The 12439-nt window shown below is 56.6% G+C and overlaps 1 protein-coding gene across 5 annotated transcripts in view; it reads left to right on the forward strand.

The window, feature by feature from the left end:
• ADCY3 (adenylate cyclase 3) overlaps positions 1-12439 on the forward strand; it is a 103829-nt gene that overhangs the window by 77627 nt on the left and 13763 nt on the right. For 2 of the 5 annotated variants that reach the window (XM_035273034.3, XM_035273036.3), the window contains exons 3-10: positions 2459-2589; positions 3150-3261; positions 3429-3556; positions 5081-5239; positions 6380-6557; positions 8231-8359; positions 10249-10448; positions 10595-10756. In XM_035273034.3, coding sequence (XP_035128925.1) covers positions 2459-2589; positions 3150-3261; positions 3429-3556; positions 5081-5239; positions 6380-6557; positions 8231-8359; positions 10249-10448; positions 10595-10756 — 1199 coding nt within the window. The remainder of the gene's footprint in view (positions 1-2458; positions 2590-3149; positions 3262-3428; positions 3557-5080; positions 5240-6379; positions 6558-8230; positions 8360-10248; positions 10449-10594; positions 10757-12439) is intronic. The other 3 variants (XM_035273035.3, XM_078349809.1, XM_035273038.3) reach the window with 2 other exon arrangements.

Consider the following 12439-nt stretch of genomic DNA (forward strand, 5'->3'; position numbering starts at 1 on the left):
ACACAGCAGAACCAGAGCGGTGGGGCCCACTCTCCCACCCAGGCCTCAGCAGGAGGCGAGGTCTCTGGCTCCTGCCCGTGTGGCCTGGGGCCTGCAGCTGTCTAGTCAGGCCCTAGGTGTTGAGGACCAAGCCACTAGTTCTTGGTTTTCTGGCCACCCTGAATCCAGGGTGGCAATGTCCAGGGCCTGTACTCTAGTCACAGGGCCCGAGTCCCGGCCCACGTACTCCTCACCTTTCAGCAGCCGACCCCATGGCAGCACTGGCCTGGCTGCCCGGAAGCACGCCACCCTGAGGGTCTGCAGCCGCCTGTCCTCCAGCCCCATCTCTGCCCTCTGGTTCCCCAGCCTCCCCCTGTGCCAGCTGCAGTTTCATTTGTATCTTGGCCCTGCGCTGGACATGCTTTCTCTAGTCATGTCTTCACCATGAGCCACTGTCCTCCTGCCCCCTGGCCTCTTACACTTTCCATCCTGTAAAACCTCAGCTGGAGGCTCTCCCCCAAGTGCCCCCACCGTCCTTCATCGACACCATCATCACCCTCCTCCCCTCAGTGGGGGACAGGGGCAGTGCTCCCCTCTTGACCGGCTCCCTGCTGGGCCTCCTGCCCCTGGCTTTGCCTCCGCATCACCATATTCTGTCCCTGGTCTCCTCTCACTTCTTTCCCTGCCCTCATCTAACCCGTGGCTTCTGGGGAGGATGGTTCAGCCTCTGCCTCTCCCGAGCGCTCCCTGCAGGAGCCCGCACAGAGGCCCCGCAGCACCTCAGAACCAGACCCTTTGCCCTCGCATCTGCCGCTCCTCCTCTGTTCCCTGTTCCAGAGATGGACACTGTCCCTCCAGAGGCCCAAGCTATAGACCGATCTGACAAGCGCCACAGAGTAAATATTTTCTGCTCTGTGGACCACACGGTCTCTGTTGCATCTACCCTGCTCTGCCATTGGAACGTTAAGAGCTCCAACAGACGATATATCAACAAATGAGCATGAATGGGTGCTGGGAAAACTTGATGAAAACAGGATGGCCAGTGCACAGGAGTTCAAGACCAGCTTGGGCAACAGGGCAAGACCCTGTGTCTACAAAAAAATGTAAAAATTAGCCGAGTGTGGTGATGTGTGCCTGTACTCCCAGCTACTTGGGAGGCTGAGGTGGGAGGATCGCTTGAGCCCAGGGGGTTGAGGTTGCCACGAGCCATGTTTGCACTACTGTGCTCCAGCCTGGGCAACAGAGCAAGACCCTGTTTTTTCTTTCTTTTTTTTTTTTTTTTAAGACGGAATTCCGCTGTTGTTACCCAGACTGGAGTGCAATGGCACGATCTCAGCTCACCGCAACCTCTGCCTTCTGGGTTCAGGCAATTCTCCGGCCTCAGCCTCCCGAGTACCTGGGACTACAGGCACGCACCACCATGCCCAGCTAATTTTTGTATTTTTAGTAGAGATGGGGTTTCATCTTGTTGACCAGGATGGTCTCAATCTCTTAACTTTGTGATCCACCCGCCTCGGCCTCCCAAAGTGCTGGGATTACAGGCGTGAGCCGCCGCGCCCGGCCTAGACCCTGTCTTAAAACAAACAAACAAAAACGGCAGCAGCAGTCACGTTGGACCCACAGGCCACAGTTTGCTGACCCTGATCTAAACACGCCCAGCTTTCAAGCCATGTTTTTGTTTTTACCTCCACGAAATCCCTGCAGGTCCCTGGTGTGCTTTGCATGCTTCTGGGCCTTGTGTACATGGCTGCCTCCAATGGGAGTGTTCTCGGCTTCGTGTCTTTGGCTCGGCCAAGACTCCTTTAGGAAGGCCTCCTTGATTTCTCCTCCCTGGCCGACCTCGGTCCTGCTTCTCTCTTGCGCAGTCCTCTGCTCTCTTCTTTCTGGGCATAAAAATTGCGGACTGGGCATATGTTGCGCTGTGCTGGGCATGCTTACCTGTGTCCCATGAGGCCCTCCACTCTCCATGATGGATGCTCTTGCTGGGTTTGTGTCACTCGCGCCTTGTGTGGCGCTTGGTCTGCAGTCAGCCTTCAATCAGGTCAAAGTAGAGTTTCATGAGCGATGGATCTGTGTCCATGGTGGGTGGCTGAGGCAGCTCAGCAGAGCTCCTGCCAGGGGGGCTCATGGAGCTGCAGCCCACGCCGGACTGTGGCTCAACCCACGCGTGGCTCTGTGCTCAGCTTCTTGTGGCACAAGGATGCTGAGCACAGAGCCACGCGTGGGTCGCTTCACTGCGCTTCTGACTCCCCTCAGTGCTCAGAAGGGGCTGTCACCTCCCTAAGCCTTGTCAGGGTCAGAAGCGGCCTGTCCTAGACCCCGTGCTGCTCCCAAGGCAGGTCTGTGAGGTCCCTCTGGAGGGCAGTGTGGTTCCTGGCTCATGTTTCTCATCAAGATTGGGGTGTTTCTTCCCAGAAGTATCTGAACTTTCCCCTGACAGGCCCTGCCTTTGCCTCTGACCCTCTGCTGCCCCTCACAGGAGAACCTCATGCTTTCCATCCTGCCCAAGCACGTGGCCGACGAGATGTTGAAAGACATGAAGAAGGACGAGAGCCAGAAGGACCAGCAGCAGTTCAACACCATGTACATGTACCGCCACGAGAACGTCAGGTGTGTTGGCCCAGGGCGCGGGCCCAACGGCAGAGCAGGCTGCGCGGGGATGTGTCTTTGCGGGACCCATGGGATGCTATGGGCTTTGAGAGATTTCCAGGGACTTGAAGTGAGGCTCCCCATGGCACCCATCAGTCCACAGGTGTTTTAGCTACAGTGCGCTCTAACAACCTGGTCCCACCTTGTCATAGAATACACATCACCCAGAGCAGGGAAGGGACTCCTGTGAGCTCACCCAGCTGTTCAGGGCCAGCACTGGGGCTCAAGACCTGACCTGCAATTTGAGGAAGAAGGGTGGGTTCAGCCCGGCAGGAGCAGGAAAGTGTGGGTTGGTCCCCAGGCAACCTGGGGAAGGAGGCTGCAGGGGGACATCCACTAGGACAAGTGCAGTGTCAGAGCCCTGATTTTACCTAGAGGGACCAGGGTCTCACTGCATGGGGATGAGTGAGGACCTTCTCCCACCCTGATCCCAGCTGCCCTGTGGATTGGGTAGGGGCTGATGGTGGAATGGGGTGCAGCTGGCCACCTGGAGCTTCACCCCATGGTCCTTTCTCCTGCAGCATCCTCTTTGCTGACATTGTGGGCTTCACTCAGCTGTCTTCTGCCTGCAGTGCCCAGGAGCTCGTGAAGCTGCTTAACGAGCTCTTTGCCCGCTTCGACAAGCTGGCAGCCGTAAGTCCCTGGCCCTGCCTGGCACTCTAGCAGGGCTGCCCTCACGGCCTGTGCCGGGCCCCTACCCCCAGCCCCATGGTTTTCTCCCACTGGCCTTCCTCTGCTTTCTCGGCCACTCCCCCATCGCCGAGGTGGGCTCTAGCACAGGCCAGGCCCTCCCCTTTCAGAAATACCACCAGCTGCGGATTAAGATCCTGGGTGACTGCTACTACTGCATCTGTGGCCTGCCTGACTACCGGGAGGACCACGCCGTCTGCTCCATCCTCATGGGGCTCGCCATGGTGGAGGCCATCTCGTAAGTGGGGAGGCTCCCAGAGCAAGGGGCCCCCACCCTGGGCCTAGGGAGAAGCAGGTCTTCTGCATTGGCTGAGGCCCCTGGGTGGGGGTGGGGGGGGGTCTGCTGGCGGTGGAGACTGCATCCGCTGGAACACAGTGCTGGGTGATGGGTGGCACAGGTCCCCGCTCTGGAAGCTGGGACGGGGCTTACCTTCCTCACAGCCCAGGCAACCTGCAAGGCTTCCCCAGCTGGTCACACTTTTCCAGCCTTAGCACACATACTTTCTTTTTGCTGGAAGTTGCAGTTGTGAAATTCCTCACGCCTCACACTTGCTGGGGCCCCCACAGGTGCTCTACATCACTCCTCCATGTTTTCTCACCATGACCCCTGGAGGCATTGCCCACCCATTTCATAATGCAGTGACTGTGAGGGGCTCAGGGATGGGGCTGGAGCCCCCCAGCCTCTGCTGCAGCCTAGGCTGTGAGGGGCAAACTCTCCTGTCTCACTGTCCCCACTCTTGGCTTTGCTCCAAGTGGGCTTGCAGCTCTCAGATGGGTGGTCCCTCTGGTTGACTTCCGGCCTCTGGGGGACCCGGGGTGACACCAGGCACCTATGAAGAAAAGGAAGCCCCTGCCGAGGCCCCTCCCCCCGGGATGAAATTCAGGAAGTTGTACGCTCTGTGCCACCTTCTCCGAGGAGTCAGCTTTGCATTTTTACCATCTTCCAGGTTAAACCCCCTCTAGTATCGCCCTGAAAAGAAAGCAGTGTGGCCTTTACCCCAGGGACAGTAGTCCAGGATTAGAAAATCTAACCACCTCTCCCAGCCCTGGCAGACACATTCAGAGAAGGGCCGTTCACAGTTATTTTGTCCACCTCTGTGTCTGCAGCACCTTGAATGTGCCTGGCACATACTCGACGCTCAGTGAAATATTAACTGCACGAATGAATAAAAGAGTGGTTGGGCTAGGCGCGGTGGCTCATGCCTGTAATCCCAGCACTTTGGGAGGCTGAGGCGGGTGGATCACCAGGTCAGGAGATAGTGACCATCCTGGCCAACATGGTGAAACCATATCTAAAATAGAAAAGTTAGCTGGGCGTGGTGGCAGGCGCCTGTAATCCCAGCTACTTGGGAGCCTGAGGCAAGATAATCGCTTGAACATGGGAGGTGGAGATTGTACCACTGCATTCCAGCCTGGGTAACAGGGCGAGACTCGTCTCAATTTAAAAAAAGAAAAAAGAGTGATCAGCAGAGAGACACTGGAGGACACTTGGGAAGGTGGGCGATAGGGAGGAGAGTCACTTGGTGCCTCTGTCCTGCTGGCCTGTGGTGTCAGACTCTGGGCTGGTCCTGGCCTGCCTTACCCCCCTCCCAAAACCATGGGTTACTCAGCTTCAGTGCAGAAGGAAAGCTGTGGGGAGCTCGCCATGCCCCCTCTCATGGAGGGGAAGAGGCCCACAGTGAATTTCTCCTGCAGGGGCAGGGGCAGCAGGCTGCCTCAAGAAGGCCATGCCCTGACCCTCCGTCCTCTGTGTACCTGGCAGGTATGTGCGAGAGAAGACCAAGACTGGGGTGGACATGCGTGTGGGGGTACACACGGGCACTGTGCTGGGGGGCGTCCTGGGCCAGAAGCGCTGGCAGTACGACGTGTGGTCGACTGACGTCACCGTAGCCAACAAGATGGAGGCTGGCGGCATCCCTGGGTGAGTGCCCTTCCAAGGGGGCAGGTCTCAGGACTGGAGAGGGGACTATCCCCTCCACCCCGCAGGGTTGCGGCCCTGATGAGGTACAGGGGCCTCAGATACGGTCCCCCCACCACCCCTAGGACAGTGTTCCCCCTGTCCTATTGCTGCCCTGGCTGAGGCCATTCTGACCTGCCCTGGAGTGAAGCCTTTTTGGGCCTGATGTTTGATGTGGTGTCTCCTGCCTGGACCCTGTAGTAGAATGTCCTCCTGTCCCCTTTACCCACGTAGGGGGCTGCCCCAGCTCTCCTGATGCCAGAGCCCAGGTCTTCCCAAAGGGAGAGTAGTGAGCAGTCATCAACTAATGGGCTCAGAGGCATTGCTTTGCAGGTCGCAGTGAGATTGCACGTCTTCCATGAGCTCCTGTACAGAGTCAGTGAGTCATGGAGGCCCTGCCTGTACCAGGGCCAGGCTGAGGGAGGATCAGCCCAGCCTCCCCACCTGGGCCAGGGAGCTGCCTTCAGTGGCATTTAGGATTCTTGCCCTCAGTGGTGACTCTTCAGAAATGGGTTTTATTACCCCTTGGCAGCAGGGGTGGCGACTGACAATCATGCAAGGTGGGGTGTAATTGGATCTTGTGGCTCACACCTGTAATCCCAGCACTTTGGGAGGCTGAGGCGGGTGGATCATCTGAGGTCAAGAGTTCGAGACTAGCCTGACCAACATGGCAAAACCCCATCTCTACTAAAAATACAAAATTAGGTGGACATGGTGGAGCGCACTTGTAATCCCAGCTATTCTGGAGGCTGAGGTAGGAGAATTGCTTAGAACCTGGGAGGTAGAAGTTGCAGTGAGCTGAGATTGCACTTGGGCCTGGGTGACAGAGCAAGACTCTATCTCAGAGAAAAAAAAATACTTTATCACATTTGATACGGGTCATAGCCCATGAAGAGACTGTACTCCTGTGTTGTGGCTCCAGCAGGTGCCACATGGCCCACACAGCTAGTCAGTGGCAGAACCGCCTCCACCAGGCCTCTGCCCCATGTGCCCGAGAGACACAGGGTGGAGCAGCAGCTAGTGCGGCCGTGGTCCATGGACTGTCCCCTGGGGTGGGAGGGCCGCCTCTGGCCGGCGCTCAGGGCCCCTCTCTCTGCAATCCAGGCGTGTGCACATCTCCCAAAGCACCATGGACTGCCTAAAGGGAGAGTTTGATGTGGAGCCAGGTGATGGGGGCAGCCGCTGTGAATACCTAGATGAGAAGGGCATCGAAACCTACCTCGTCATTGCCTCCAAGCCAGAGGTGAAGAAAACAGCTACCCAGAATGGTCTCAATGGCTCGGTGAGTCCCCCACCCCTCCCTCGGACTAGGGGGTTGGAAAGGAAGAGATTAAGGAAAGATTGAATAATGGTTGGCAGGACCAGCGGTGGCTGGCTGTGTGCAGTGAGCAGCAGGCTGGCGCTGGTTTCTGGAGGAGATGGTGAGTGTGATTCATGGCAAGTTGTAAGGGAAGTGACTGTAGCATGTCCTGAGACCGCATCCAGAAGGGAGCCACTGGAGACATGTTGGTGGCGCCCAGGAGAGCAACCGGGCTGGGGATCAGGGTCTCCCTCATGGCGGAAGTGAAGCCACAGGAGTGACAGGATGCCAAGGGAGACAGGCTCAGAGAGGAGGGTGGGGGTGGGGGTGGGGGTGGATGGGTCAGGGAGGAGGAGGACCAAGGCCAGGAAGGTTTCCTGAGTTGGAAATGAGGAAGGAATCAGATAGAAGCAATAGAGCAGGGGTGCCTGGTCTATTGGCTTCCCTGGGCCGCTTTGGAAGAATTGTCTTGGGCCAAACATAAAATACTGCAGGTTGAACAAGCTTGTAATGGAGCATCCTGTGGGCCCACCCTCCTGGTCTGGTCGCTGTGTGGGGTCCCCCGAATATCTGCAGGTCTGAAGCATTCAGCAGCCTCCCCACGCCTGTTCACTAGCCCCCAAACACCTCTTGTCAGTCTGATTAGAAACCAAGAACAGCTGTGGCAGAAGTGGACCCCTTTACCATCCCTGCTGAATCTGGAGGTCATTTCATTCTTTGTAATCTCTTATACGAAACCCTTCCCTCCAGTTATGAGAGTCCATCTCACAAGACTTGGAACTGAGGAGCTTGGTGGCTGTTAGGGAAGTCACGTCATTTGAGACTGCTCCGTGGCTGAGGCTTTGCCTAATTACAGCTAAGCCAAGCCCACTCTGGTGAGGCTACAGGAGTGGTGGCTGACACTCCCTGTTGATACCAACCTCTACGTCATTCTCATCCAGTGTCATTTTAAAGGCCGTCCCTGACAACTCCCAAATTGGTATCTCCAGCCCCAGTGGCTTCCCTGCACTCAGCATACAGCCACTTGTAAGTCTCTATCTGTACATAGAATAGGCATCTTAAATGCCACCTGCGCGGAGTGCCTGCCCTTCTCCCCACTCCAAAACCTGCTCTGTCTCACTCTTTCCATCTCAAGTAATGGCCGTTCCACCCTTTTGTTAATAATTGCTGGCTGGGTGCCATGGCTCACACCTGTAATCCCAGCACTTTGGGAGGCCAGGGCGAGTGTATTGCCTGAGCTCAGGAGTTCGAAACCAGCCTGGGCAACACAGTGAAACCCTGTCTCTACTAAAACACAAAAATATAGCCAGGCGTGGCAGTGTGCGCCTGTAGTCCCAGCTACTCAGGAGGCTGAGGCGGGAGAATTGCTTGAACACGGGAGGTGAAGGTTGCAGTGAGCCGAGATCATGGCATTGTTCTCCAGCCTGGGTGACAGAGCAAGACTGTCTCAAAAAATAATAATAATAGGTAATAACAATTGCTCAGACCAAAAGCTTTGAAGTCACCCTTGACGCCTCACTGTGCAATCCACAAGCAAGTTCTATGACCTCAGACTGCTCTCTAATCCCACCGCCTCTCACATTCCTGTCACTTCCAGCCCTGTGCACCGCTCTCATTTCATGCTTAGGCCATTGCTGAGCTCTCCTTTCCTCCAGGCCCTGCCCAATGGAGCGCCAGCTTCCTCAAAGCCCAGCTCCCCTGCCCTCATTGAGACCAAGGAGCCCAACGGGAGCACCCACAGCAGCGGCTCCATGTCAGAGAAGCCTGAGGAGCAGGATGCTCAGGTGTGTGTGGGGCTCAGGGCAGGGGCTGCTGAGGGCCGAATGCAGGCAGGCACCAGGAAGCAATACATTCCCATAGCAGGAGTCCTGTGCTGGGGGGACCTGGCCACCACCCAGGACCTGCTCCGGCTTAGCACCGTAACCCTGGGCAGGTCACCCCTCCAGCCCCGCAAAACCCCGCTGCCTCCTCACCAGTCATGTTGGAGTGAGTAACGTCAAAACAGGCACTTAGCTCTGAGGCCCTGTAGCTCTGACAGCCCAGAATCCTGTAGATTTGAGATCAATGAGGACAGCCATAGAAAATTCTATAGCATCTGAGACCATTTTGGAAGTGAGATTTCAGAGCTGGACTTACCCCTCTGGCTAAGTCCAGACCCCAAAAGTTCCATGCAACATGGGACATTTCTGCAGCCCACAGCCTCTTGGGGAGCATCCAGAACTGGTCCCTGACTGCAGGGCATCGGGAGCACGCTCACTGATGGAGGTCAGTGCTGCGGAGATGGGATGGGGTGTCTACCATGCCGGGACTGCCAGGTTCACCGTGTGAGGGGACAGGAGAGCTGGGCCTGCTGCCGTTAGAGCAGATACTATAAAACAAGGTAGATGGGGCTTAGGGGCAATTAGGTTTTTCTCAAGCCCTTCAACATTCAGTACCTTTTCCTTACTGCAGTTTTCTTGATAGAAAGTGGAAGCACAGACTCAGGGCGCTCACTAGCAAGGAGAATGCAGATGCAGCTTTACCAAACCTGTGATTTTTGGGGCCCCTTAGCCAGGGCCATGCTGCTCCCAGATCTGCTTCAGGGACAGGTTCCAGGTGCTGCCACAGACCGTCCACATGATTTTACAGCAGAGGAAGCTGGAGTAGGTGACAGATTGTCTAGGGTCACACTGTCAACCAGTGGCACACCTGTCACCTGTGCCTGTGCTTAAGACCAGGGAGTCTTTTTTTTTTTTTTTGAGACGGAATCTTGTTCTGTTGCCCAGGCTGAAGTGCAGTGGCGCGATCTCAGCTCACTGCAACCTCTGCCTCCCGGGTTCAAGTGATTCTCCTGCCTCAGCCTCCCGAGTAGCTGGGATGACAGGCACACATGACCATGCTTGGGTAATGTTTGTATTTTTAGTAAAGTTGGGGTTTCACTGTGTTGGTCAGGCAGGTCTCAAACGCCTGACCTCAAGTGATCCACCCACCTTGGCCTCCCAAAGTGCTGTGATGACAGGCATGTGACCGCACCCAGTCCCCGGGAGTCTTGACTCTGGCTCCCAGAGGCACTGTTAGACCTGTTCACACAGCTCTCAGCTATTGAGCATGCCCGGTCTCAGTGACTATTTAGACTGATGGCTGGGCCATCACAGTCAGGATTCCTGTTTCTGGAGTTGATACTTCTTCTTTGGAACTGGGAATAAAATGGTGGTGGGCGCCCCAGCTCCACCTTCCTGCCCTTATCAGCCCTCCAGTGATGAGAACATTCTTTTCTCTCCCATCATGTTCCTCCTCAGATCTTCCTTTCCAGATGAGCCAGATATGAGTTCCTTTAACAGTTCCCTGAAGCCCTAGAGTTGGGGGGCCATTCACGTCCTAGGGTGCTGACGTATATGGCCCCCACGTCCATGCAGTAGGAAGTGCCAGGACTGCCCGGCCTAGCAGCCGTCTCTGATGACAGGTCTCCTCAGGAGCCAGGGGCTGCTCCCCACAAAGCTGTCATTAGCAGGCCCGCCCTGCAGAGCTCTGATGGGGGCCCAGGGAGCCAGGAAGGACTGGAGCTTTGGGTGGAGATTCAGGCAGCACAGAGTCACGTGGAGCATGGGGACTTCCTGGAAGGGATTTTAGAGCTTGAGGGATTGGTCCTCCCAGGGATGCCCTCTTTTGTTCTTTCCTCCTCCGTCTTTCCCAGCTCCTCTCTGCCTCTCTGTCCCATCTGCCTCCCTCATGCTGCCTCCCTGGCTCACAGGCCGACAACCCCTCATTCCCCAACCCACGTCGGAGGCTGCGCCTGCAGGACCTGGCTGACCGGGTGGTCGACGCCTCCGAAGATGAGCACGAGCTCAACCAGCTGCTCAACGAGGCCCTGCTTGAGCGAGAGTCCGCCCAAGTGTAAGCGCCACCCGGAGGCGTCTGGGCCCACCACCCCTCTCGGGCCCTGACAAGGGGTTCAGGAAACTAGGCATCCCAAATGCGGCCCCCCTGCGAGGCCCAGCAGATGTGGCATTTGGGATTCATGGGGCTTGTTCCTGCTGCAGAGTAAAGAAGAGAAACACCTTTCTCCTGTCCATGAGGTTCATGGACCCTGAGATGGAAACCCGTTACTCGGTGGAGAAGGAGAAGCAAAGTGGGGCCGCCTTCAGCTGCTCCTGCGTCGTCCTGCTCTGCACGGCCCTGGTGGAGATACTCATCGACCCCTGGTGAGGGAGGGGCGGGGGAGGGCCATGAGTTTCCTCGGCCACGGTAGGGGCAGGTATCTCAGCAGGAGCCTGACCTTAGGGAGCAGGCCTTGTTTCTTCTCCCTCACCCACACTGGGATCGCCCCTGCTGGTGGCAGGCAGTGCCCCAGGCTTCCTTCTTTTTCCCAGCCCCGGGAGGAGTCCTAGCATCAGAATGGGGATCTGGCCAGGATGGAGAGAGCTGAGGGACAGAGGCATCCAGAAGGCTGGAGACCTTGGCTGGATGGGCCCTCACTGGTTCTTGGGACAATGATGGGGACACTGCATCAGCCTCAGTCACCCAAGCTGACCTGGCCCCTTAATTGGCTCCTCGTGGGGAAGATACATTTTGGGCTCTGGTCATGGCAGCAGGTCCTCCAGGGCTAGGTGGGGCCTCCTGGAGTCCTTGCCCCAGCTGGTGAAGCCCTGTCTGAGAGCGATGACCACTCTCTCTTTCTCCCTTTCTTCCCTCGGCCAATCAGGGATTCCCCGTCACAGAGGAGGGGTCTGGAACCTTGCTGGGATTAAAGTTTGTCAAGAGCCTTGGGCTCAGTCACACCATCTTAGGTTGTAGGTGTGTGACCACGTGCAGGCCACTGCAGGCTCTGGGCATGTTTCCTCATCTGTAAAATGAGGAGAACAACCCCTGCCCCAGCTGACACTCACGACTGTAGTGAGGCTCAGATTCACTCATTTCATAGGTATTGATTGGTCGTCTGCTTCATGCGTGGGGATCCAGGGTGGGGGCTACAGCCACGATATGGCATGCAGAAACCCTGCTGACATGAAACTTGGGTTCTGGTAGGGGAAGATACAGGCATTAGCAGTTAAACCATTAAAATATGGATCCATGCAGGGGTAAGTACTGCAGATCCAGGGAAAGCAAGGAAGGGAGGTGGGAATGCTGGGAGCTTGGTTTTGTTTTGTTTGCATTTTGATGTGGGATGATGAGAGTAGGCCTTGCAGGCAGGGTAATGTTTCAGTAATGCCCAGAAGCGGGTGAGGCACATAGCCTTCTGCTATCTGGGGACACCTCCTTCCAACAGAGGTTCAGAGGCTGGAGTGGCCTGGCCCCTGGAGGCATGGTGAGGAGGCAGCACAGTGGGGATGGGCCACAGGAAGAGTAGCAGGAGTCCAGCTCAGATGGGGCGGGGGGGCCTCAGACGCCACTGAAGGGCGCCAGCTGCCACTCTTAACACGGAGGCCGCTAGAAGGTAGGAGCAGAGGAGTCCCCTGTTGTGACATATGTCCGGAGAGGCTCGCTCCTGCTGAGAACAGCACTCAGCACAGCGGGAACAGTGAGACCAGAGGAGACCAGGCAGTGACCTGGACAAGCCACTGTGGCGGCCTGGCCAGGCCAAGGATGGAGGAGGATCAGTGGTTGGATTCTGAGTTTTCTGGATTGACGGATGGATGCTGAATGTATTTTGGAGCCAGAGCTGACAAGATTTGCTGGCAGACTGGTTGTGGGGCGTGAGGATGGAGGACTTCTCCTAGGTTTCTGATCTGAGCAACTGGCAGGACGGGGGTGCCGTTAACCAAAATGGGGACAAGGTGGCAAGATGAGAGTGGAGAGGCAAAGATCGGGAGTTCGGTTTGGGATGCGCGAGGTTTGCAATGTGCACAAGCTGAGGAGGCCAGAGTGCATGATCTGGGGGTCAGAGA

The sequence above is a fragment of the Callithrix jacchus genome, chromosome 14 (assembly GCF_049354715.1).
Source record: "Callithrix jacchus isolate 240 chromosome 14, calJac240_pri, whole genome shotgun sequence".
In the NCBI taxonomy this organism is placed as follows: Eukaryota; Metazoa; Chordata; class Mammalia; order Primates; family Cebidae; genus Callithrix; species Callithrix jacchus.